Source organism: Eublepharis macularius, chromosome 4, assembly GCF_028583425.1.
Source record: "Eublepharis macularius isolate TG4126 chromosome 4, MPM_Emac_v1.0, whole genome shotgun sequence".
Classification (NCBI taxonomy): domain Eukaryota; kingdom Metazoa; phylum Chordata; class Lepidosauria; order Squamata; family Eublepharidae; genus Eublepharis; species Eublepharis macularius.
Genome location: NC_072793.1, coordinates 78,619,740 through 78,647,621, shown reverse-complemented (window position 1 = coordinate 78,647,621; position 27,882 = coordinate 78,619,740). Strand labels below are relative to the sequence as shown.

The 27,882-nt window shown below is 42.5% G+C and overlaps 1 protein-coding gene across 1 annotated transcript in view; it reads left to right on the top strand.

Annotated features, from left to right (window-relative positions):
- Nucleotides 1-27,882, top strand: part of LOC129327368 (collagen alpha-1(XXIII) chain-like) — a 507,186-nt gene that overhangs the window by 23,916 nt on the left and 455,388 nt on the right. Inside the window, exon 2 of the mRNA XM_054975948.1 lies at nucleotides 1,297-1,366. Within this exon, the coding sequence (XP_054831923.1) occupies nucleotides 1,297-1,366 (70 nt within the window). The remainder of the gene's footprint in view (nucleotides 1-1,296; nucleotides 1,367-27,882) is intronic.

The following is a 27,882-nucleotide window of genomic DNA, read 5'->3' as shown; positions in this document are numbered from 1 at the left end:
CAAACACCAAGTGATATACTGTGCATGAATATATATGCATACACACACACACACATAATATATTTTACTGTATGATATACTACATATTTTTTGGAAGTCTTCCACTGTGGAAGAGTTAACAGCACAATCCTAAGGGTGACTTCAGTGGACTTGGTGATGGGGGAGAATGCCGTCAATTCATGCCTGACTTAAGATGATCCCTCCTGGGGCTTTCTAAGAAAGAGGGCTCTCAGAGGTTGTTTGCCTGCTTCTGCAACCCTGGTCTTCATTGGAGGTCTCCCATCCAATTAATAGCCAAGGCCAACCCTGCTTAGTTTCTGAGATCTGACAAGATAGGCTTGTCTGGGTTATCCAGGTCATGAATCAGTTGTGTCAGTGGACTTAGAAGGGTGTAATTTTGCTTTGGATTGCACTGTTAAGCATATGCTTTATTTAACCACTTAAATCTTTTTTTTTAACGTTTGTATGCTGTCTTTCCCGTCATACACATCCTCATCTGGGGTTGGATCCAGTGGAGGATTTACATTGACAGAAGAGGGGCATGATTTCCTCCCTCCTTTAGCAGAGCTTCAAGTCCCCCAGCATGCTGTTCCTGAGAGTCTTCTGACCAGGGCCGGCTCCAGCATTGCTGGCACCTGAGGCAGCAGGGTTGATACGCACATGGGGGGCCTTCCAGCCCTCCTGTTCAGTTGCTCTGCGGGCCAGGCGCAGAGCAGTGCAGCTGCTCCTGGCCCACAGAGCAACTGAACGGGAGGCTGCCCATTCAGCTGCCCCACACTGCCGCTGCCAGCACGTGCTCCTGGCCGGCGGCGGTAGCGGCAGCTCTGGGGCACACGCCCCTGCCCCTGGGCCAGCGCTCTCTCAGGTGCCTTAGTGCCCTGAGGCAGCTGCCGGGCAGGCCTCAATGGGTGGGCCGGCCCTGCTTCTGACCCCCAAAGCAGCATCTCAGAGGGAATTTTGAGCTGCAGTGGGAGGGAGGAGAAGAGGGATTAATGCTCTGTGAATGAAAATCTTTTCCTTCCATGGAAAAAATCTGTAGACCTTTCAGCTTATATGGGCTAACTTTAATTTAAGTCGTATAAGTATAATTTAAGTCATATAACAAATCAATATTAAAATATTCAGTAAATTCCATCCCAAGCTATTCTAAAACTATTCTAAAACCATCAATGGGGCTTAAAAGTGCTTAATTTTGGTTGGATCATGCCAATTGCCAATAGTACTCTTACAAAATAATGTATATATCTATACACACACTGTTCTATATAAATGTATGTTTGTCCTTTTTCTGAACAGAAACTTGGTGAAGGATTAGCTAAACTTCGCACAGCAAGAGAGGCGCCATCTGAATGCCGGTGCCCACCAGGTATGTGGAAGGGTAATATGTAGTTGTTGCATAGCTGTAGTCTATTTCCAGAAGATGGTATGTGACCTGCTATTATTCACTAATTCTTATACTAGCTTTCATTTCTCAGTATAGAGATGTAAAAAGATTTGATGTATGGAAAGAATGCTCACTATTAAAGCCATTTAGTAGATATCTGACCTTATATAATAAACAGTGAGGAATAGTTGAAATCCCATTGTGGTAAATTAATTGTTCTTTCAGATTCCTAGCATACCTATTCTTTATTAATATTTGATAGATTATGTTTCTGTTTTGTTTTCCAAACATCTCCTTCACGGGACCTATACATCAGGGATGGTGAGAACTTTGCAAAAAATGTGATTGACATTTGAACTTAGTTCACCGGTTTTGTGTCAAGTCAGTCACATCAACATTTTGGTCACAAACAGCATTAGAGAAGTTTTTCATCTGCGCAGTATTGGTATTCATGGTGACCGGCTGCTGCCCTTACGTAGTCACAATTTACAGGCTTGCTTGGATTGCATACATCTGAGAGTCATGTGCCGGGTGTGGACTGCATAAATGTATGAAGCTGCCTTATACTGAATCAGACCTTTGGTCCGTCAAAGTTAGTATTGTCTTCTCAGAATGGCAGCAGCTCTCTGGGGTCTCAGGTAGAGATCTTTCATATCACCTGCTACTTGATCCTTTTAACTGGAGATTCCATGGATTGAACCTGGGACCTTATGCATGCAAAGCGGAGGCTCTATCACTGAGCCACAGCCCCCTACCATTTATTCACACTAGATTAGTGTGTATGGGGGAGGAGGGACAACCATGACAAAGTATTGAGGTCTGGACTAAAAAAATATTGAGTCAGCCAGGCACACAAACAAAGCTAGAACAGAGAGACAAACCGTGCAGCTTGCCCCTCTCCCCAAACAGGATAATATAATATCTTCCTTAAAATATATATTTTGACATCAAAAGATGATGGATGAGGAAAGTTATGTGAGAGTGCACGTGCACATAATGCACAGATATTTTTAATTGAATTTTGGAAATTAAAAAAAATGATGGGCTGAGGTCCTGCTTATTGATGAATTTTGGTTTTTTACTCCTGTGTTGAACACAGGTGTAATGCTTTTCTTTGTGGACAAGGTATGAAATGCTCAATTGTTTGCTTGTATAATAAGTACAGTCTTATAATATCTGGAACAGCTTGGAACATGTTATGGGAACTATCTGGACATTATAGGAATAGGGTCGGTTTTTAGATGTTGGGGTCAAATGTTTCCATATGAACATTGTCTTGTACAGAAGTCAAAGTCCACCTGTGCACCATTGGTTCCATTATTGTTTTGTAATGAAAACATTTTGGGCTCCAGCATTTGGAACCATAACAAACAAAAAGTTTATATATTGGAATTTTCCTGACCTAAGTGGACATAAAACATAATATGGTTCAGTATAATTTCCGGAATCATGAATCTGGGGGAGGGGGGCAGAAGAAGCATTTTATCCTCTTTTGATCTTGTCCTTTAAATTATATATAATAGTTTTAAATATTAAATTTGTAGCTCTTTTAAGCATAACAATCTAATTGTAGTCTGCTTATTTAGCTAACCACTAGCAAATAAATTGATAGCTGTCTTTATGCTCAAAGTCTAGACTGATTTTCTTGAAGAGAGGCAACGTTGGTTGAGACCTTAATCTAAAATTCTTACTTGCATGTCAGTTACACTTGGAGAAAAGGAAGTCTGTCTAATTTTTAAAATGTACGTTTGGGTCCTTGAATCAAAAGGCAACTTTTTTCCTTGAAGTTTTCAATTTCGGTCTGATCATGTAATATTTTGAAAGCATTCTAGCATGCAAACAGTTTAGATTCCTAGCAGAGCAGATATATTAGATATGAAGTGCTGGTATTGCTGTTGGCAGATCTCATCCACAGCACTTAACAGCGGCTGGTTGAGGGTTTGGTGTAGTGGTTAAGAGCAACAGGACTCTAATCTGTAGAACTGGGTCTGATTCCTCACTCTTTCGAAGCCAGCTGGGTGACCTTGGGTCAGCCACAGCTCTCTGGAGCTCTCTCAGCCCTACTCACCTCACAGGGTGATTGTTGTGGGGATAATAATAACATAATTTGTAAACATAATTTGTTTGAGTGGGTGTTAAATTGTCCTGAAGGGTACTATATAAATCAAATGTTGTCATTGTTATTAATTGTTCTAGCTTTCTAGAAGAGTAACATTTCTAGCTAAATGTTACTCTTGTCAATAAGATACAACCATTGACCACTATTATGAAGACCTGAGGAATGAAATTCAGTGCCACGTATCTTTCTCCTTAGAGCAACAGAGACTAGAGAAAGGGAGAATAGTGCAGTGCTGGAACGCAGTGGAACACCGTTCCGGCACCTCTTGGTGCTGGGAGCTGGAGGAGGTGGTGGTGGTGGGCGGGTGCCCACACGGCCTCTCCACTAGGTCCGCTGAGCAGCCTCTGACCCAGCGCCAGCAGCTGGAGGAAGCAGTGGTGGTAGGCAGGCACCATTGTGGCCTCTCTGCTGGGCCCATCAAGCAGCCTCTCCATCCCAGTGCTGGGAGCTGGAGGAGGCAGGGGCAGAGGGCAGGCACCTGAGCAGCCTCTCTGCTGGGCCCACCGAGCAGCCTCTCCACCCCGGCGCTGGGACCTGGAGGAGGCGGCAGCAGTGGGTGGGCAGCTGAGTGTGGGCAGGCAGTCAGCTACATGGTGTGCCCTGGCCTTGGCTTGCTCATGTGCTTTAGGGTTGCCAGCTCCAGGTAGGGAAATTCCTGAAGATTTGGGGGCTGGAGAGGGTGGAGGTTGAGGGTGTCTGCTTCCAGCTCCTGAAACTGAAGCTGTATTCTACAACCCCCCCCCATCAAGTCTTCCCCCACATTATTACCCTGGTATAAATGTTAAGGAAGTTAGGTTCTTGTTTCTTAACACTTTCAGCACTGTATCAAACTTCTGGTTGTTTTCAAATTTCTGCAACCCATTCCCTATTGTATTGTTTATTGAATGCCCCATTCTGTTGATTGTATTGACTTGCACTGTGAAATGTGCCTTGAGTCTCAGTGAGGAAGGCCGACTATAAATAGTGCAAACAAAACAAAATCAGTACCAACCCTGCAAGGTTTTTAAGGCAAGAGATGTGCAGAGGTGGTTTGCCATTGCCTGCCTCTGTGAAACAACCCTGGAGGGATCACCTACTTAGTTTCTGAGATCTAAGATCAGGCCAGCCTGGGTTGTCCTGGTCTGGGCTCAGGTGGTATACTGCCCCTATACGTGGAGTATCCAGTTAACTCTTATGCTAAAATAACTGTGAATAGACTTTTCATCCCACACTTTTCTCTAATCATTTTTAAAGACCCTAATACCTTCCAGCTGTTGCCACATCATGTAGCAGTGAATTCCTTATATTACAGATGCACTCTTTAATATCCAGAGGAGTTAGCCGTGTTAGTCTGTAGTTGCAAAATAGTAAAAAGTCCAGTAGCATCTTTAAGACTAACCAACTTTATTGAGGCATAAGCTTTTGAGAACCACATGCATAAGTGGGTATCATCAACATATTGATGGCACCCAGTGCCAGTGCCTCAGACAATCTAAATTCAAAAGTCTTTTAATCAAATGGATTCTGGTTTTGGAAAAGGCGTGCTCAAAACTTGCAAGTTGCTGCTAACAGAGTAGATTTCTGGCTCACAACAGTGCACTGTTTAGAGGAAACATTGCTGCCAGCTAAGGGGCGGGGAGGCGAATGGGCCCAAATTGCTGGAGTGCTCCCAGGGGGCGGCTGCACCCTACATGATGACATCACTTCCCGGAAGAGACATCGTCACGCAGTCCCAAAAGCGGTACAAGCGGGGCCACCTCCTGCTGGGAGTTTCCCTGGGTGCTGGCATCTCACGCTACACAACTAAGTTCCATCACCTCTTTTCCTAGGGAAAAAACCCTGATCCTAATATATGACTGCCATCTTGGCAGAACTGCGTAGAATGTAGAGTCTTATGTAGGAGTTTACATAAGGTGGATATTTGATGAGGATGTCCACCTGGAAAAAATGGTATTTTCAGATTTGAATTTCAGGAAGGACATCATTTTTTATTGTCTGCCTTTCTCTCTGAGATTCAAGGCAGATTACACAGTGTAAATCAGTATAATAAATGCCTGGGGCAGTCAGTGAACAATAGAATAGGATGGATTGCAGAAATTTGAGAATACAATCAGGTCCCCCAGTACTGTTTTGGAATTCAGATTAAGGTTTTTCCTTTATTCCAGAATTATTTGAGTCCCATTATTCTAGTATGGTGGACTTTGGGGGGCGGGGGGAGGGACTGGAGGGTAGTTTTTCAACCAAATGTCACCAATATTGCAGGGGTGCTAGTGCTGTCTGTCCACTAAAGAATCCCCAAGTTTCAAGCAAATTAGACCAAGGGATCCAATTCTACAGGCCCCTGTAGAACAAGGTGTCCCCAGCCACCCTGCTTTCAGAGCTACAAACTGCATCTTGTCCATCCTTTTTATCCTTTGCTAAGTGGGAACCTGTTTGTTTGCTTGTCTTTCTCTTCTATTCTGTTGTTTCTGCGTTGACACCTTAGCAGAGGATGTACGGCAGTGGATTTCAGTTCTGGAATTTCCATATCTCTGTTTCTCTTTCTAAAGCAACAAAAACAAAACAAAATCCCAGGGACATCTTGCTTTTGAATAGTTTTTACTGATTTCTTAATCTCTGGTAATTTCTTAATCCATAAGTAATTGTGAATTCCTTCCTTGGCATCTATTGCCTCCAGCTTTATATGTCTGCTACATTATCCGGTCTGATATCCAAACTAAAGAAGTTGCTTGGCAGTATAGTTTGATATTCCTTATCTTTTTTTGTCTTATAATATTTGAAGTCTTACTCTTGGTTTCTTCCTTTGCCATACAATTCATTTATATTTTTCTGCCACTAAAAACTATTCAAAAGCAAGGTGGTGCTCATATTTTGAGAGATGAACTACTTAAAATATGGTTTCAATGTAGAAATAAATTAACCCTGCCAACTTTGTTGCTGACATCTCCAATAGATCTATTGGAGATAGATCTCCAATCTATCTCCAATAGATCTCCAATATTATCTATAGATAATAGATACCTATTATGAATTTTTTGAACTTTTAAAGAATATGTTGAAAGCTGCGAGAGATGTATATGCAGCAAAATGAAAGACAGAATTTTGTCCAGATGTGAATGGATGGATGAACAAACTGCATAAATATGCATGTATGGCCAAACTAACTTCTTATATGCATAACAGACCAACACTGGAATTTCAGAAAAAATTGAGAGATTTCTTTGAATATGTACTTGGGAATTAAGAAAAATTAAGAATAGTTAATAGGGACATAGACTAATTATAAAACTAAGGTTTTAAAAATGTACAATACAAAATAGGAAGAATGTTAAGTATAAAATTTGGGGCATAAGTAATTAAGGAGAGGGAGAGGAGTAATATTTTGCAATTTAGCTGTGCTGTTATACATCTTGTCTACTATGCTTTTCTTTTTTCTTTCTCTTTTTTGGTGCTAACCTAAATTTACTGTATGTATACTATCTCAGCTTTTTTACACATTTTCTGTTGTCTTTTTCTTTTGAAATAAACTTTTAAAAAATCCCAGGGACATGTTTAAAGTTTAATTCCAACAAAATGCAAAGTCATACTGATGCTTGGTTATTTGTTTTAGTGGATTTTTCTACAAGGCAGAAGAAATAGATACTCAGGACAGGAGTTTGATTCTGTTCTGTCTGGAATCTACCCAGAGTTATATTCCTGTTTCTTTGGATTAATATATGAGATAACAGTTGTGCCTATAATCTAAAGAGCTGCCAGTTAGGTTGACCCAGAGGTTTGGGCATTTTCATTTGAAAATTTTGCTTTTTCTCCTTAGCCAACAAAAATCCAAGTCTTAACCCAAATTGCTTTTGAAAATCTGGCTCAGTTCCTAAAGTACTTTGCCATATGGAGAGGTTGCTTGTTAGGAAATGCAACGCCAAAGTCTCTTTGGGCTTTTGGAGCTAGGATGTAGGCCTATACCAAATTTTTGTCTGCTGCCTAGTTATATTAAAATCAAATCCTCTTGGTTCAGATAAGATAAAAATTTATATAATCAAACAATCAGAAAACTGCCTTGGTTCAAAGTAACTAACCACTCTTGAGTCCAGCTTTAATTTTTGTAACTGTTAAAAAAAGTTTATGTGTATGTGTGTATTAGTGAAGTTATGTATGAAATGTAAAGAAAACATTAAGAGTCTCAGTCAGTCCGACTTTTTAAAAAATGAACATATAGTTATTGCCCCAATCCTGGGGCTTAGTTACAAGTAACAGATCGCACTGGTTTCAGTGAGATTGACAACTCAATCCTATGTTAACAGCACTTGAGATGTGCCCTTACAAATTGAAATATTTAATCATTTGAAATTTACTTACAATCAGTAGTCTATAGAGCCTTTGCCATTACTGACCACAAGAGGGAGCTAATATTGTTTCATGAATACCATAGAAACCAGATTGAAGATGTGCTAACAAAACATCAGAAATAGGTGCTAAAATGTAGAGAATTGCTTCATAGCTTTTCAGTGCTTATATTCAAAGAGAAAAAGTTTGAAAATCTAATACATCATTCAAAAGAGTGACTCACTATCATTCCAGATGGGTAGATTAACGTACAATATTTAATTAAAATCAATGTACTTAAATCACTTTAGATTGCTGTTTCAATGTGGATAAATCTTTGCTCAGAATGTAATCTAGAGTGCCTGATAACTTAACTGTTTTATATTTTTGTTGTGACCTTTAATTTTCCCAGATGTTTTCTTTCATTTTCTTTTCATGTATTACTGATATTAATAGGTTCTAATAACTATAAGTACACTGCTTTCACAAAATAGCTTGATTTTTGTTGTTGCTGTTGTGTTTTAGCATGAAAGTGACTACCACAAATAAGGGAAATACTAATATTGTACAGAAGTCTTTGCCCGGATCTTTTGACCAATTTTACTTCCATTTGGAAAACTTTTCTCATGAACATATTGTTAGCTAAAAATCAAATACATGGAAGAATTCTAAATCTATAAGGTGCTCCAGTTGTATAATTCCTTCCCAAGAGATCTTTATCCTTTGGCCTGTACATTTGGGGGCAAAATTGTTTTGCTTTGATCTGAAGTTGAAAAGTTGTTAGGGAATGCCACAAATAAGTATATATCCAGAAAATATTTTTCTCTAGTAGTCTATGATACAAGAGGCCTGTCTTCACTAGGTAACAGGCCTCAAAAAGGATGTGAACAGATTGGAATGGGTACAGAGAAGTGCAACCAGCATGACCAAGGGCTTGGAGACCAGATCCTATGAGGAAAGTCCAATGGACCCGGGAATGTTCCGTTTGGAGAAGAGGCGGTTCAAGGGAGACATGATTACTCTCTTTTAAGAATTTAAAAGGCTGTCACTTAGAAGAGTGAAGAGAGCTGTTCCTGTTGGCAGCAGAGGACAGGACTCAAAAACAATGGATTTAAACTACAGGAGGAAAGGTACTGGCTGGACATTAGGAAAAACTTTTCACATTAGGAGTAATTCAACAGTGGAGTCGGCTGTCTAGGGATGTGGTGGTGCCTTCTCATTAGCAGTCTTCAAGGAGCGGCTGGATGAATACTTGTCAGGGATGCTTTAGGCTGTTCCTGCATTGGGCAGGGGGTTGGACTAGATGGTCTGTAAGACCCCTTCCAATTCTATGATTCTATAATTCTGTGATTTTTTAAAATACATCACAGACAGATGTTACATTGTGGTTCCTCCAGTAGTGGACATTCTGGTATATTTGTTAGTACTACTAGAAGAATTAATGTATGTCTCCATATGTCTATGCAGTATGTATGCCATCATGTGTGGTGCTATCATATTGGATTTTTTGGCAAAATTTCTTCCTTGGTTGTTCCGTGAAGATGCACCTGATTCCATCAAGAAGCCCCTTTCCCAACCTGGAGTCTTGGGAAAGTCAAGATCTTTGGAGAATTTATTGTGTAATAACTGTGTGTGCTGTCCCTTGATTATTTCACAATAGCTAGCTTCAAATAAGTAAAAAAAAAGAGAGAGAAGCAAGCTTCCATTCATAATTTCTTGTCTCTTCCTGGGTTACAAAGTAATCTTTCCTCTTTAAAGTAATAGTTCTGTGTGCACCAGGGGTCATTTCGTAGAAAAAGAGCTGGAGGAACTCATTAGCACAACTCATTAGCACAACTCGTTAGCATATACCACGCCCCTTGGCACCACCAGAAGTGTGTCATTAGCATAACTGACTTGCATATGCCACACCCACTGGCATCACCTATCCTGGCTGTTTTGGACCCATTCAGGGCCGAAAAGGGGCCCAAAATGGTCAGGATCGGGCCACTGCTGAGTGGGAGAGTGATGCACCACCCATCAGAGGCCCAATCTGGGCCATTTCGGCCCAAATCCAGGCAGAAACAGGCCCAAAATGGCCGAGAGTCGGGTGGGCGGGGCCACCTGAAATGTGACCTCTTTGGGGAACTACCAGAACTGCATTCCTGTGTGTTCCCCCTACAAATGAGCCCTGACTGTGTAGAGATTGTAGTTCATGGAAAGAACCTTTGCAAATTCCTGACATGTGACCTCTTTGGGGAACTGCCGGAACTGCGTTACTGCGCGTTCCCCCTCGAAATGAGCCCTGGGGCGCACAATTGTCACTGGAACATTGAATTAATTCAAAGTAAACATTTCCCAGTAGTATATTGGCTATAAATATACTGAAATTATTCTTGTTATGCTGCATAGTGTTTTATTTCTTTGCAGTGAAAGCCACATTCACTGGCCTGAGAAGAAGTTTTAGGATGGTGAACATTAATGCATTTGCGAGGTATCAGTGACTCCTCAGACTTTTTAAAGTCTGCTGCTTTGTTCAAATCCCAGCTTTCATTTATCAAAGGAGCTTGGAGTGCTGGACCCCCTCTAAATGTCATGAACTTAAATGCCTAACAGTGCAGTCCTAAACAGAATCATGACACCTTCTAAGTCAATTAAATTCAATGTGTTTAGAAGAGGGTAACCCTGCTTATGATTGTACTGCAACTCCCTTAACTTGCTTTTAAATCTCAGACATTATATGCAAATTTGCTAAGTAATAACAGTACATAAAAGCACATTGTATACATCATAATCAGCTGTACTTCTTTTATGAGGCACAACAGTAGAATATTTTGGACTATGGGAAATCTCAGGTAATAGTAAGAGAGGCCACAGTTCTGTAGTGATCAGGTTATATATATATGTGTGTGTTCTTCTTTATTTCTTTATGCATATGTTATTTTGTCATTGTGAATCTTTTGATTTTGCTTTTTTATTGCTGGCGTTCTTGATTTTTCTGTTTATTTTATGACGTTTACCAAATCAATACAAGCATAATATTAAAACTTATATAATGTAGTAGAAAAATGGTGCAAAAATAGAAAAGTGCACAAGGAGACATGTAGGTTTGGTTTGCAAAAGGGAAAAGTGAAATTGGGGACATTTGAGTCAAAATGTAAAATTTAGTAGAATTCCTAGTAATGAAGAACAAGACATCTGAATATATGGCAAGTAAGCAAATCCTTGCTTTCTTTGAGAATACTGATTATTTGGATACATTTCAATCTATTTTTAATACAGAAATTGCTTTGGTCACCCTCATAAACAATCAAAGCTGAGGGTGAAGTTACAAGTGACGAATGACACTTGAACGGCAAGTGTATTTCTCCCTGTTCACTTGCCCTCCACTCAATCCACTTGCTGTTCAAGTGTCATTTGTCACTTGTAGCTTGGCCCTGAGACAGATGGAATGTTTTCATGTTGATAATCCTGGATCTCTCATTAGCTTTGGCTACAGCCATCCATGGTAGCTTTCTGACCCAGGTGCATGGTATGGCAAGAGAGACCATTGTGATTCAGTGGTTCTGGTCTAACTAGGAGGCTCCAATTAGGGCAAAATGCTGCAGTTCAATTGTTATCAGGAGCAAGCAGGAGCATGAACATCACTGCCATCCTACAGTCGCTCCACTGGCTACCCATCATTTACTGTGCTCAGTTCAAAGTATTAGTTATTACATACAAAGTTGTTCATGGCTTTGGTCTGGCATACCTACGGGCCAGCCTCCCTCCCTTTGTTCCTCCACGGCAGCTTCGCTCATCTGAACAGGGTCACCTGCAGGTACCAAGCTGCACACAGGTGAAATCAACAGCAGCCCGTACACAGGTTTTCTCTGTGGTGGTCCCTATCCTGTGGAATGACCTGCCCGAGGAAGCCAGAAGAGCCCCCACTCTCCTGGCTTTCCCTAAACGATGCAAAACCGAACTATTCAAAAAGGCTTTTTACTCAAATGGGAGGGCTGCATTGTAGGGATGGGGTCTCAAGTGCTTCACTAACAAGTTGGGGATCATAGACTTCATCACCATTTTTGCCTCATATATTATCTGCTGCTTTAAATATGTACTCCTATGTACAACCATCATTCCATGCTGTCTAATGTTAGTCCTAGAATTGATTATGTTTTGCTTCAGTATCTCTACTATGTCTTGGATCCTTGCTAATGCAATGTCTTTAAACGTGTATTTGTTTACCTTATGGTATTGTATTGAAATGTACTTACTTGATACTGATTGTATTAACCTCATACTGTGTAATCCTCCTTGAGTCTCAGTGAGAAAGGTGGACTATAAATGAATGAATGAATGAATGAATGAATGAATGAATGAATGTTTGGTGGACTGACATCAGAAGGGGTGCTGGTTGATTGCTGCTCATTCCTCTGTGATTTATGCAAGGCTTATGCTGTTTAACATGTAGATAAACCTCTGAGTGAGATTGTCTGGAAATTTTGAGTAAACTGTCATCAACATGCTGGTGACATCAACTCTGTTTCTCCTTTTAAATTGGAATTGGGTGAGATGGTGGATGTTCAGAATTGGTGTCTCATGCTAGGAAGGGAGCGGATGAAGGCTGATAGAAGCTCAGTACAGACAAGCAAGGAAATGTTAGTTGATCACATTGCCAGTCAGGGACTAAGAGACAGCCTGTTCTGATGGGAAGTTAGCACTGGGGTGCTAATAGATCCATGTTTACATACAGAGGCCCAAATCTCACTGTGGTGTCAGCCACCTTTGCCCAGTTTTGATTGATATGCCAGATATTACCTTTTCCATGAAAAGTAGGATTTGGTCACAGCTATCCATGCTCTGATCACATCTAGAGGGGATTACTGCAAAGTGCCTTCTTTGGAGGCTGCCTTTGAAAATGCTGCTGCTAACAGATGCTAGTTCCTGGGATCATATCTTGCCAGCTTCTGTAGTTGTTTATTTGCTTCCAGCATGATTCAAAACGCTGGGTATGACTTTTAAAGCCTCAAACAGCATGCCAGCAGGTATTTGAAAGATTGTCTGCTCCCATATAACCCTAATAGAGAACTAAGGATTCTTTCTCAAGCAGTGTTCCTAATTCTCCTACCATTAGCAGTAAGATGTGTGGCTGCCCCAAACTCCTTTTCTTTAATAGCATGCATCTGTAGAATGCCTCTCCACTGGGCTTTATAGTTTCAAGAGTGATGCGAATATCTCTCTGTTCATACCGAGGTTTTTACTCAGGTTGTAGTTGTTGTGTATAGGGGTGTGCACCTGAAAAATACCCAAAGCGGGAAAGCAAGCTGCTTCAGGATTTGGGTGTTTAAAAGCTTCAGTATGCTTTGTAAAGATTTGGAGCACACTGAAGCACAAAGCCACCCTTCTCCTGCCGCTCACGAACAGCGGGAGAAGGGGGGGCTTTCAAATGCCCCGCACCAATGTGTACTGGGTGAAGCTGGCACAAGACCAGCAGCAGGAGAAGGTGCTCTTTCAAATACCCAATGCTGGCTTCACCTGATGCATCGGATAAAGCTGGTGGCAGGGCATTTGAAACTGAAAGCGCCCCTTCTCCTCCCGATTTCAAACTTCCCGCCCCTCTGCTTCCCCGCCCCCCCCCCCGAAGGAGGGAGAGGAGGGAACCCTCCTTCTTTCCTCTCCCATCGAGGGAAAAAAGCAGCGGGGCAGGAAGTTTGAAAGCAAGCAGCACTTTTCTTGTTGTTTGCAATGCAAACAGCTAGAAAAGTGCTGCAGGAGCAGCTGCTGCATCTTTGCCCGAAGCTTCCCAAAGCAATACAAATCGCTTCAGAAGGCTTTGATTCAGGATTTCCCAATCAGGGCCAGCAATGCTGGGCCTGATTCGGGACTCCCCAATCTTTCCGATTTGGGTTTTTTTTTATGAATCAGAATCCCGAATGGCACACCCCTGGTTGTATTTGGATTTATTTATTTTTTTGCTGTGGATTTGATACTGTTGCTGTCTTTTAACGTGTTTTAGTTCTGACATTGTGGCATGCTGTTTAATTCAACGTTTTAAAACATTGTGGGGTCGGATCCAGTGCAGCATTTTTCCATGTGCAAGGACTTTCTCAGTTCATTCCTCTGGTGGCAGCCCGAAACATCTCCTAAAACCTTGTTTCTATGGGAGGGGGGCTTTCAGGCTGCTGCCAGAGGAAGTCTTTGCGCCTGTGAGCACGCTGTGTTGGATCCAACCCACAGTACTCACTTTTAATGTTTTTTATTGGGTGCCACTTCAAAGTCTGTAAGGCTGAGACATGAGATAATTTTAAATAAATATATAAATACATATATAAAAACAGAATATTAATGTAAAACACTGCTGAACTTCTGCCACACTGTGTCTTTGAGCTGAAAATCTACTTCGTTTTTATAGTTGTTTTATATTCAGCTTGGACTTCTGAGAGTCTGCACTTGAGAATTGATGACAGACATGGAGAAGATTACTCATTACTTCTCTTTACGTTCTGGATATGTAAAACTAACATCCATATATTGGTAAAAGGTTGACTTTAGTTAAGATTGGATTTATTTTCGCATGACAATCTGAGAGTATTTACATGTTGTGCATCTTATTTGCCATTACTGCTTACCATGACTTACATCATGAGCCAGTGTTGTGTAGTGTTTAGATTTTCATTAGGATCTGGGAGACCAAGATTTGATCCCCGTTCTGCCATGGAAGCTGGATAACCTTGAGCCAGTCACACATGCTCAGCCTAACCTACCTCACAGGGTAGTTGTGAGGATAAGCCACTTTGGGTCTCCATTGAGGAGAAAAGGGTGTGTACATGAAGTACATATTGTAAAATAAAAATCAATTGTGATAGAAAAAATGAAGGGGAGTAATTTTACTAGTCCTCTTGAAATCTTCCTGAATAACCTATGAACTCAAACCGTGACTAATTTTTTTCATGCTGTCATTCTTCAGGAAAATCATGGCTAGATCGAACTGTAAGGCATCAGTGTATTTCCTGCACAACAAAATAAATAATTTTTTAAAAATCTTAAAACTTAAGCTCCTCAAGGACTTGCCGGGGTCATCTAATTTTCCCTTCCCCCACTATTTCCTCTTTCTCTTCCATAAAAGCACACCTGTAGACTCAACCTTTTTTCTGCTGCTTCTTCCCTTCCCACCCATCACCCCCCACCCCTGTCTTCATCCACCCCTTTGTCTTCAGCTTTCCTTCCTTCCCAGCCCTTGGCAGCCTCACCAGTGAAAACTATGGCCCGGTTTTGTGGTGTTTGCTTACAGGCTGGGCCTAGTTGTGTCATAGGTAACTTGCTGGGGGGGGGACTTAATTTTCCTTTTTGTCCCCCTCCTCTCACTATTTCCTCTGTTCCTTCTCCTGGCAGTCCTATATTTTTACCTGCTCCTGCTTCCTTCCTTCTTTCCTTCCTACCCCCCCCCTTTATCTGACATCCATCTTCAGTTATATTTATTATTTACTTACTTCATTTATACTCCACCTTTTTCACAGGGGAGACTCAAATAGCTTACATCATTCTCCCCTTACTTCACTTTGTTCATACAACAACCCTTTGAGGTAAGTTAGGCTGAGAATGTATGACTCACTCAAGGTCACCCTGTGAGCTTCCACACCAGAGTGAGAATTTGAACCTGGGTATGTCGTTTCTTAGTTTAAAACTCTAGCCACTAAAACACACTGCTTTCATGGGGTGGCTGCTGTTAAACAATAGCAAACAGCTGGTGAGTCATGCAAGCTGGGTGGTATCAAGTTGTCTGGCAGTTGCTACCAAGGCCAAAATGACCGTAGAAAGGGCTCTGACCCCCTTCTCCTGCCATTTCCTGACAGAAAACAAGGCTTGAGGGCTGGCAGTACTGTTAAGGTTGCCTAGGAGTAGCTGCTGAGGGCATTAATTTCTTAAAGCTACAGATAGTACTTCTGTTATTTTTGAGACTGTATTTTTTTAAGATTGACATTTTGTGGTTGGCTTCTCCTCTTGTGGTAGCTTTTTTGTGGTAATGCCTACCACCATGAGTCAGAATTTCAAAGGTACCCACAGGCTTGAAAAGTTTGAGAATCCTTGATTCACACATATGTGTGGTTGGCTACCATTACTCTTTTTGATGTGTCATGCCATTATTTGCTAAAGAGCAAACTGCTTCGATAGTTTCTGCCTGATTTCATTGTTGTTTCTGTTCTTCTGTTAACTTTATTGCTTTCTGTTGTAAAGAGACTATGGAAGCGGAAACATGAAAACCTATTCCTCAAGGAGGTCAGAAACTTCTTACTGCTGTTCTTAGATTTTTGAGTGACACAATTATATCTAGCAGGAAATATCTGTGACCATTAGCAGAGTGGCCCAAATGATTTCAGCATGGAATACCATGCTCTTATGTTCTGAAATTCCAAATACCAGAGTCTGTCAAAAACAATGAGAGAATTTTTTTTAAAAAACACAGGTAACAATTAACCTTGGACACTGATTATGGTCTAGTCTCTAATATAATGCTTTTAGGTTACATTAACATTATAAACTTAAGAGGAAAAAATCTTCTTTAAAAAAGACTGGGAGTCTCTCTACATGAGACATATTACACAGGGATGCTCAAGTGTAGGGAGATGCAATGTTAGCCAGGAGGCGTAGTTTAAAAAGACAGAGCCAGCAGAAATGGCTCCTCAGAGGGTTTGTTAATTTCCCCGTCATCTCTCCGAAGGCAGTCAATTTCACCTCCCCTCACTTCACCATGAGTCAGCGTTCCTGTTCAGGCTGCTTCTTTGTCATCCTCATGGATCTTTGATCTTCTTTGGCAGTGGTTGGTTCTTTGGGCGGCTCTTCAGTGGTCAGCTCTTTGGCTCTCCAGGGGCCTTTGGCTCTCAACTGCAGCAGGGAGTTCTCCGATGACTCCTGAGTGCCTGGCAGTGACCCAGTGGGACAACTGCAGTTTTGAGGGCAGCGGCTGTGTGGCTCAGCTGAGACCCAACAGTTGCCCTGCACGGCAGTAAGTCCAGGATGAAGTGGTGTCAGGCCATGGCAGGCGGCTCCTCTTTGGGCAGGCTGGTCAGGGGAACAGTGGCTTGGTGCCAATGCACCACTTTGGTGGGCAACCCCCCTTCTTTAATTGGGCAGGCATGCCACCCAGCGGGGCTGGCTCCCAGTATGAAGCTAGGAGGCAGGGAAAGCCACCGGTAGCTACCTCCTCCCAAGGGGGTGGGGGCAGATACACCAGTGTGGCCCACAAGCTCATGGCAGTGGGCAGAAGGGCCAAGGATCAGGAGAGGCCACTGAGGTCCATGGCAGTGGGTGCAGGGGGCAGCATTTTGCAGCCTTCCAGGCCTGCTCAAGAGGTCCTGCTAAAGCCAAGGGGGACCTTCCACCCTGCAGGGTTTGTCCAAGGTCCTCAAGATCCTAGCAGAGAAGGTGGAATGGCTGGGTGCCTCTGGGCCTGGAGTGGCAGTGGAGGCCTCCATTCCTGGGCCTGTTGAGGACCCCCCTAGGGGGCAGGTAAGGCCAGCAGTCAGTCATGAGGCCCTGGGCATGGCTACTTGCCCTCCAGCAGCAGCTTCACTGGTTCCAAAGGGTGGATGGGTGAGGGGGAGATAGGCTGACAGATGGATCAGCTTATAGGGGATCCACACCTCATGCAGTGCCAATGCTCTATTAAAGTATAAGCAATAAAGTTGTCCTCTTTTATACCTCCACACATGGTCTCCGAGTCTCTGTCTTCTACCTTAGCCCTCTCTGTTCATACTTGGTGATGCAAAGCTGTCCCCTACAGGCTGCTTGTACATATTACAGCACTCACATTTGCCCAAAGGACAGCATTCTTCATGCCAGAATTAAAATATTTGTTTGGATTATATATATATATATATATATATATATATATATATATATATATATATATATTTCTCTCTAACCACACCATAGATGTGGTCTCAGAGAGAACAATGCCTTAATGAATAAGCAGCTTGCATTGCTGTACATATCATTCTAGTAAGTAGTGAACTATTTTGAAAGTATAATTAAGCTGCCACCTGTTGTTGCAAGAGCTGTGACTGTTGCAGACGAACTTTTCTGTGTGTGAGATGGTGCCAACATTTCTCTGCTCACATTAAACTTTGGCAGTGTGCTGAAATAGAGTGCGCTGCTTTAATTTCATCCTAACAGCAGATATCCTTGGGTCAAGTGTGTTTCAGGATTCAGTTTTGGAATACGACATTGTCTAGAGTGATGTCCCTGGCAGATGATACAAGGAATCTGGGGAGCTTAGCTTTTGCTAATTCAAAATCGAAGATTCTTAACAAAAGACTTGGCTATATATTTATGAGAGACTTTGTTTGTTTGTTTATGTCATTTAAAGTCCGCCTTTCTCACTGAGATTCAAGGCGGATTACATAGTGTGAGATTAGTACAATCAGTAGCAAGGACAAGGGCAGGCATTTCCATAGTGTTAAGAACCTTTCCATAAACAATGTCACAGGGTAAATGAATACAAGTTTACAAAGACATAGCATTAGCAAGGATCCAATATGGGGTTGGAGAATTACTGGAACTGAATATAATCAATTCTAGGACTGACATTAGACAACATGAAGCACAGGTAGTATATAGGAGTACATATTTAAAGCAACAGATATGTAAGGCAACATAATGGTGAAGCCTATGGTTCCTAACTCATTAACAAAACATCTGAGACCCCCTCCTTACAATACCGCCCTCCTATCCGAGAAAAAAGCTTTTTGAATAATTTGGTTTTGCATTGTTTGCAGAAACCCAGGAGCATGGAGACTCTCCTGACCTCCTCAGGCAGGCCATTCCATAAGGTAGGGGCCATCACATAGAAAGCCCGTATATGGGCAGCTGTTGATTTTGCCCATGTGCAGCCTGGCACCTGCAAGAGACCCTGTTCAGATGAGCAAAGCTGCCATTGAGGGACATAGAGAGGGAGGCGGTCCCATAGGTATGTCGGGCCAAGGCCATGAAGAGCTTTGTATGTAATAACCAATACCTTGAACTGAGCACGGTAACTAACAGGTAGCCAATGGAGTGATGCTCATGCTCCTGTTCTCTCCTGCTAACAGTCAGCGTTTTGCACTAATTGGAGCCTCCTAGTTGACTTAGATGGGAGACCAATATATAGTGCATCACAATAGTCAAGTTTTGATGTTACCATAACATGGATCCAGGTAGCCAAGTCAGCTGCATTGAGATAAGAAGCCATTTTCCAGGCAAAAGTGAGATTGTAGTAAGCATTTTTGCAGCTGCCTTAACTTGTTTTTCTAGTAGTAGTATTGGATCCAGCATAACCCTAGGCTCTTAACTGAGTCTGCAAGGGTCAAACGAACTCCATCGAAAGTGGAGAGTACAATGTCTTTCAATATCTCTTACTTCCCAATAAGCATCACTTCAGTCTTGTTTGGATTCAATTTTGTTATTTTTCAGCCATTTCACTATGGCTATCAGGTAGCTATCTAAGATTTTTACTGCATCCTGCGGGGACCAGGATAGCGATGTATAGAGTTGGGTGACATCTGCATATTGTTGCCATCCAACTCCATAGCTGTGAATGAGTTCTCCTAAAGGTTTTATGTAGAGGTTGAATATCATGGGAGATAAGATTGCACCCTGCGGAACCCCACAAGAGAGTTCCCATTCTGGAGATAGTTAAATTTTTGTATCTTGTGGCTATGAGGCCAGTTATGTATTTGTAGACTGGGTTTTGACTGCGTGGAGTTGTTTTTTTTCATTAATATGGATGTAATGCCAATAAAGGTTGCTGCTGCTGGTACTAGTTGATCTCTGATGGCAACCCTTTGAGTCTGTTCCATGAGAAATTATTTAAACCGGTCCAAGGCACATCCTTTGGTGCCCACTTCTGTTTCTAAATGCCTCAAAAGGATGGAATAGTCTACTGAGTCAAAGGCTGCAGATAGATCCAGGAGAAGCAATAAGGAGGCATGGTCTTTGTCTATATTCAGACGGAGATAATCCACTAACACTATTAGTGCTGTCTCTGTCCCATGCCCTGGTCTGAATCTAGACTGGAAAGGGTCTAGAGCACTAGAATTTTCCAAGAAAATCTGGAGTTGGTCAGCTACTGCTCTCTCAATCGCTTTGCCTAGAAATGGCAGATTAGAGACTGGATGATAATTGGCCACATCAGTTTTGTCTAGAGATGGATTTTTAATTAGCGGATTAATTAGCCTGTTTGAGCGGCCAGGGGAAGGTGCCCTGAGTTACCGATTGATTTACAATAGATCTCAGTGGTTCACTTATGTGATCTTTACTTGATTTTAACAGCCAAGATGGGCAAGGATCAAGCACACAAATATCCTGATCCTGTTAAGGGCTGTCACTGTAATTGGTTCAAAGCAGTCCGAATATAGGCCAGATGGTGTATTAAGCATTTCTTCTATCTTGTTTGTATTGCAGCTAGCATCTAGATCAGAGTGTATTTGTGCTATTTTCTCAGCGAAAAACTTAGCAAAGGCCTCGCAGCTAATTGTCCTTGGGATTGCAAAGGTTCAGATATAGGGGTTAGAAGGTGTCTTGATACCCTGAACAATTGGGATGGTCATGAATTACCCGATGCAATGGTTGCCAAGAAGTAACATTTCTTTGCCACTTTCATTTCTGCTTCATAGATCCTCCAGTGTGTTCTGTAGCAAGTTCTATCAGTTTCTGTGCGTGTTTTACACCAGTGTCTTCTAGACATCTTCGGGCCCTCTTCAGGTCAGCCAGCCAACCATGGTACTGGCTTCTGTCCCAAGGGCCAGAGGAAGAGCAATGTTGTCAATAGCTTCAAGGAGTTTTTCATTCCACACTCCTACAGCAGCTTCTGTGGAGCATATGTCTGGAATTCTAAAATCCTCCAAGGCATTTTGGAATCTGGAAGGGTCTATGAGCCTTTGTGGGTGAATCATTTTAACTGGACCCCCTATTTTGCGAGGTTTTGGGACCATATTCATTTTGTCTTCAGCAGATGATGATCTGACCATTGTTCAGGCCGAGTCTGTAATGTTGAAATAAGACTCTCCCTCAAAGGCTCAGTGCAAAATATTGTCTAGTGTGTGGCCTCTTTCATGACACTATTTGAGAGAGACCCAGGGTTGCCAGGGAAGCTATAAATTCCTGAACCGGGCCTGACTTTGAACACTCAGCATGGATGTTGAAGTCTCCCAGAACAATAAGTCTAGGTGTCTCCAACACCATGTCTGCTAGAAGCTCTGCCAACTCTGAAAGGGTGTTTATGGAGGAGCTGGTTGGTTTGTAAACAAGCATGATCCCAGTCTATCTTTAATTCTCAGAGACAGGAACATGCAGTCAATACCAGCTATAGCTTGTACTGGATTGCTGCGGAAGTTGAAGGACTTGTGAAGAATAATAGCAACTCCTCCACCCTGGCTACCATAGCAAAGTTGGTGTACGACAACATAGCTAGGGGGAGTTAGTTGGGAAAGACACTCCTTGTCATTTTCCTGCAACCAAGTTTCTGTTAGGTAAGCCACATCAATTTTCCCATCCTGTAACATATCAGCAATGCATGCAACCTTGTTCCTAACAGATCTGGTATTGCATAGTATTAGTGTAGCGGGGGTGGTAGTGGAAGTGGCCCCATTAACAGTAGCGGGAATACTGGAGAGGTTAGATAAACAGCTAGCATTGCTGCTTGCTGTTGAATGCCTTTGGTAAGTCCTACACCCATATTTACCAGCTCCCAACTGCACTTGAATAGCAAATATGCTATTTTCACCAAGCAAGTAAGAAGCTTAGTAAGAAGCTTAGCATGCTTAGTATGACAGCCATGTACTAGAGCATCAAACATACTGGTGGTCTCAATTCAGACAACAGATTAGGGCTACAATCATAGTATAGTTAAGCAAATAGTGTCGAACTGGCATTGCAACCATTCCAGGAACAGATGATAATATAGTGATGTTCCTCCTATTCTCTCGTGTCCTCCACCTTGTGTAGTTGATGATTACTCCCTGGCCACGCACCCTGAGCTAAGAGCCACAGGCCAAGAACCCTTGTGCTGTCACCCTTCGGCTCACGCCAAGAGGCTCACGCCTCCTGCATGGAGCTCCAGTTAAATAGCAGCAAGCGGTACCTGTGAAAGAGAAGGTGAGGTGGGCAACAAGACCTGCATTACCAAATAGCCCCTAGCTGCAGATCAAAGGGAAGTGCCATGTGCTCCTCGCAAGCAAGCATCCATCTATCCCTGACAACGGACTCCTCATGAGTCGGCAAGCCTCCTGCATAGGTTGAATAGCAGCAAGTGGTACCTTTTATACACCATAAAAACAGTAAAAACATTTTAAAATATCCAACAGCACAGCATAAGTGGTGTTATCTCACTTCATAGGCTGTTAGCTGAGAGACAGTGACTTGTCTAAGACTTGCAAATAAGCTGCAAAGCTCGCTGTTCCAAATCCGCTCAAAACTAGTGTACTGTACAGGTTCTTGTAGAGTTTTGAGAATATATCCTTTTGGGAGGAGCAATGAAAATGCTTGCTTTGCATATTGGGAGGAATATGTGTAAGAGTGACTAAAAAAAGAGAACTGGGGTGGGTGGGTGGAGCAAGGGGCCTGGTTAGTTTTGGTCTCACCGAGGACTGGGGTACTGAAGACTTCAACTGAAGAAGCTTTGTCTGGTGAGTGCTCTCCCTTTTTTCTTTGGATATCACATCTTCAGGAGGAGGTTAGGCCCCAGACCATCTGTCTTTGAACTGGAGCTTGATTTCTTCTCTTGGAGGGTGAGGAGAGAGGCCCTGAGAACTTTATTTCCCACTGGAGGCCTGCTTTTGAGGGACTGTGGCTGAACCAGCTTCAACAGGAAAACAGCACTTCTGGGACACTTGACTACTAGGTTTTTGGTTCGTGGAGGGGATTACCTTATGCTGTGTGCAAAATTGGAATTTTCCTGTTGTAATTAATAGAGAGCCAGTTTGGTGTAGTAGTTAAGAGCAGCAGGACTCTAATCTGGAGAACTGGGTTTAATTCCCCACTCCTCCACTTGAAGACAGCTGAGTGACCTTTGGTCAGTCACAGCTAGGATTGCCAGCCTCAAGGTGATAGCTGAAAATCTCCCAGAATTACAATGGATCTCCAGGCTCCTGAGATCAGTTCCTCTGAATTATACCCCAATGAGGCCCCTCCCCTCCCCAAACCTCACCCTCTACAGGCTCCATCCCCCAAATCTCCAGGAATTTCCCAACCTGGAGCTGGAAACCCTAGTCACAGCTCTCTTAGAGCTCTCTCAGCCCCACCCGCCTCACAGGGTGATTGTTATGGAAATAATAATAACATACTTTGTAAACCGCTTTGAGTGGGTGTTAAATCATCCTGAAGGGTGGTATATAAATCAAATGTTGTTATTATTGCTTAAGCCAAGGTTTGTGAGTGTGTTTGTGTGGGGGGGCTTTGAGAAAGGAGACTCTAAGCCTTGAACTTGCCCTTATTTCCAGTGCCTGGGTTACATTGCCATAAAGTAGATGTCAAAAATTAACGAAGTTCAGGCATCTCTTCCACTGATATGCATTCCTACTAGAGTTGCCAGCCTCAGGTTGGCAATTGGTGGTATAGACTTACCAGCAGAGTATCCTCTCGGGTAATATGGTGGTCATTTCCAGCGCTACCCAGAAGTGAAGTTGCGCCTAAGTGGTGACATCACTTCTGGGTTATGTAGAAAGCAACATCACCATATCACTGACACTCAGCAATCCCTCCATTTCCCCCCTACTTGGCCCACTGAACAGCATTGAGGGAAGAAGGCTGCCAGTGAGAACTCTCCTGCAAATCCAGGAGACCTGGCAGCCCTAATTCCTACTAGGGAGGGGGGGGGAAAGTGAAACTTCATTTAGAGAATTATAATAGACCTCAGAAAGTGGGGGGAATGTCCTATGGCACCCACACACCCCATTTCATTTTCACTGCTCTTATTAGAAATCCAGCTGTGACCTATTTTTGATGTATGTATATTTCAATGTTAACCTTTTAATTGTTTAAAAAACAAGAGGGCGAATGGATTGAAAACAGTACTCTAGGCTTGCCCCCGCCCCTTCTCTAGGCTTGCCATCCCCCCCCCGCCCCTGCTGCCCAGGGCAGAGGAATCTCCATCCCCAGCTGCTACCCGTCAGCCTTCTCAGCTGGCCGATAGGGAGGAAAGGTATGGGGGAGGGGCAAGAAGCATGTGCATATGCGCCCCCATCATGCTGGAAAATGACATTATTTTCTAGAGCGATAGAGGAGGTGCAGAGTGTGCTGAAGCCCAGTTCAGTAAAAATTGCCTCTTCTTCCAAATGTTGCCAATTCATATAGATGAAAATTTTTATAAATGGCAGAAAAGAATAAATGACTTTGTATGGAATAGGAAGAAACCAAGAATAAAATTTAAAGATGAAAAAACCGAGATAGGTTGGCAGTGCCAAATATTAAATTATACCACCAAGTGGCTGCACTAGTTATGGGAATCAGAATGGATTGTAAACCCAAACAGAAGAAATATAAAACTGGAAATAATTGACACCAAAGAAGGAATTCATAATTATCTATGTATCAAGAAATCATTAAAATCTATTCAAAGACAAGATGGCACTGATATTTTGAAGGATGGATTATTAAGAATATGGATTCAGTGCACATTTTATCATGTGGTAGACATGCAAGAAAGTGAATATATCAAAGCTTTGCAAACAGGCTATGATTTTTGCCTCTTCTCCTTTGAGGCAAATGAAAATCATCTTGTTTTTAGCTAAATTCAGTTAAGACACCTACGGTAGTCAATATTATGAGTGTGTGAGTCGGGATTCTGATTCAGAATTAGCACCCGAATCAGATCCAATCAGTAAAGATTCAGGATTTCTGGATCGGCCCCAGCATTGCAGGCCCAATTCAGAAATGCCAAATCAAAGCTTCCCAAAGTGATTCAGATCACTTCAGGAAGCTTTGGGTCAAGTGGGAGCACAGAAACAGGTGCTTCCTACTGGGCTTGCTTCAGCTGACAGGCAGAGCTTCCCTACCTGACAGTTGAAGCAAGTTTCAAGCCCCCTTTCCATGTCGCTCCCTTGCAAGCAGCACAGAAATTGGAGCTTCTCCTCAGGCATTGCTTCAGCTGACAGGCGGGGAAGCTCCATCTGTCAGCTGAAGCAAGTTTAAAGCACACCTTTCCCTGTCACTCTCTTGCGAGCGGCACGAAAACGGGTGCTTCCAGCAGGGCATTTCAAAGTGCCCCTTCTCCTGCCATAGGCGAGTGAAAGGAGAAGGGGCACTGTCAGCTGCAGACACCCTGTGCCCTGGCTTCACCTGATGCACACCAGGTGAAGCTGGGCACCGGGCGTTTCAAAGTGCCCCTTTTCCTGCTGCTCACAAGTGACAGGAGAAGGGGCGTTGTGAGCTGCACATTGGGTGAAGCTGGGTGTTTCAAAGCGCTCCTTCTCCTTCCAGTTGTGAGTAACAGGGGAAAGGGTGCTGTCAGCTGCAGACACCCAATGCCCTAGTGAGCGACAGGAGAAGTAATGCTGTCAGCTGCAGACATACTGGCCCTGGCTTCACCTGTTGCACATTAGGTGAAGCCAGGCAGGGGCGTTTCAGAGAGCCCCTTCTGCCGATGGCCAGGAAAGGGGCCTTTAAATGTCAGCTGGCAGGGGAGAGGTGATTCCCCCCTGTTGCCTGCTGAAGCCCAACAAGGTCCTCTTGTTTGCCACTCGCAGCAGCGTGGAAAGGGCCATTTAAATTTCAGATGGTGGGGGGAGGGGATCCTCCCCATTGCCAGCTGAAGCCTGACAAGGGGCCCTTCTGCGTTGCTTGCAGTGGTGTGGAAAGGGCCCTTTAAACTTCAGCAGGCAGGCAGAGAGGAGATCCTTCCCGGCCAGCTGATGTGCGAGAAGCCCTGCTGCAGCTTATCTCACCAGATAGGAGGGGGAGGAGGGAACCTCCTCCTCTCCATCCCATCTGATAAAATAATCATGGGGCAGGAAGTTTTGGTGCTTATTTCTGATTCTTTTTCCCACTTTGGAAATTCCGAAGTGGGAAAACTGAATCTTTCTGTCCCTGCACACCCATATGTGGGTGTACAGCCACCTATGTGTCTGCTGGTCAAAGAGTACAGAATGCTATTTCAGAGGCAACAGGAGTAAATACTTTGCAAGAGGAAATGAGAATCTGGAATACTGTGTGAGACCTTTAATCCATCTAGTCTAGTTCTGTATGCTTGGATCAGTTCTCTGAAGTCTCAGGCAGAGGTGCTTGCCAGAAATCCTTTTAGTTTAATATGCTGGGATTGAACCGGGGCGGGGACCTTTGGCACGCAGAGCATGCACTTGCTGTTGCTCTGTGGCCCTTTCTTTAAGGAGAGGAAATATGTTGTGAAAACACAGCATGTGGTTTTTACTTTCCTGCTTATTTAAACTTTTGTCTTCTTCTTAACATATATAGTTCCTCTGACAGAGAGACATCTGTAACCTAAAATACTTGAGATGAAACATTTTCTTTATTTAATTTGTTTCTCCACCTTCTGTGAATTGTTCTTGTGCTATACTGGTTTTGAAAGATTCTCCCTTTTTGTTGCTCTATGACTTTGAATATTGAAGAAGTATTAGAGTGATCTTGCCAGCAAGAGATCTCTGTAAGACATTCATAGAGGCTTTATAGTACAGCTAGTGCGTGAAATGTTAAGTCGACATGTGTTGATTGTTTGTGCCATAAACCAACAGCTTTAGACTGGAGCTACTCTACATAGGATTGCACGGTAAATCTACATATGTATTCTTCCAGTAAGGGTTGGCAACCCTGATGCGTAGTAAGTTGTACTCAGTTGTAAATGTGAGTTTAGTCCTTATTTAATTTATTTGACCTGCAGCTGGTTGGACATTTTAGTAGATGCTTATTATTCAACACCTATCTTGGATATTATTTAGTAACTTCCATGTGTGCAGCCATGCTGTAGGAAGAAAGAAGAGTCTATATATGCTACTGTGTTATCAATATCATTTGGGATTCCTAAGCCTTAGATAACATACTTGAAGAACACAATGCTAGCAATGGTTTGTCAACAGGATTTCTTTGAACTATCCTGTAATATATTTGGTGGGTACAATTGTTTTCAAAATTGAACTGTTCCTTGAAAAAAAACAGAAATGGGTATCTTTTTCAGTGCTTGAGGTCAACCTTAAAGTTGACCTCTAACAGGTCAGGCCTTGATTCACTCCAGGAATCCTGTCAAGTTATTGAGCAGTCAGTGGGACAGGCTGCAGCCCAGGTCAGCTTGACATACATTGTCAGTATGAAAAGTACCCTTTGACATAGAAACACTGGACTTTCATTCCTGCTTTGCACATCTGTAACAATCTATACACATAATCTAGTGTTCCATTTTAAAGAATGATTGAATGAATGGAGTTGTTTAACCAGAAGGCTGTAACAAATTTAGGGGGGAAAAGTAACATTTATAGTATGTTAGTAGATGTACTGTCTAAAACAAACAGCCAAAATGACCTATATCAGCAAATATTGCAGTTGATATAATGAAATTAATTCTTGTTTTTATATCATTAGCTTTTTCAACTTGGTAACTTGGAAATTTACAAAATTATAATTTAAAACAATTGTTTTCTGATTAATGGAATTTAGAAGAAGATTGCAAAGAATAATGTGAAAGATCACATATAACAATGTAATCCACAAATAAAAAAATCTGGTTCCATATTCAGTTTTACAACATGATCATTCTGGGGTATAAATGTTGTTGACTTGTATAGACAGTTTTGGATTCTTGTCCCCAACTTTACAGAAAGGATTTAGCGTGGGAATCTAACTTGTTTTCTTTGGCATTCTTACTCTCACTCTGCTCAGCTGAGGTATGGAGCCTTCTTCAGAGGCATTTCCTCTGGAGGAAGGCTCCACAGTCAGCCAAGCAAAATGTCAGGATTGAATTTTGTGTTACTATAACACAGACATGGATCAGGAATTTTATCCATATCATTTCAGCATCTTTCTAGGAATTTTTATTTTAAAATGTCGATTCTGGTGACTTGGGTAGATGGTATCCTCTACATAGCGTTTTTGCATGCTTTCCAGTTTGCAAAGTTACCTTAGAAAGTCTGTGTTTTTT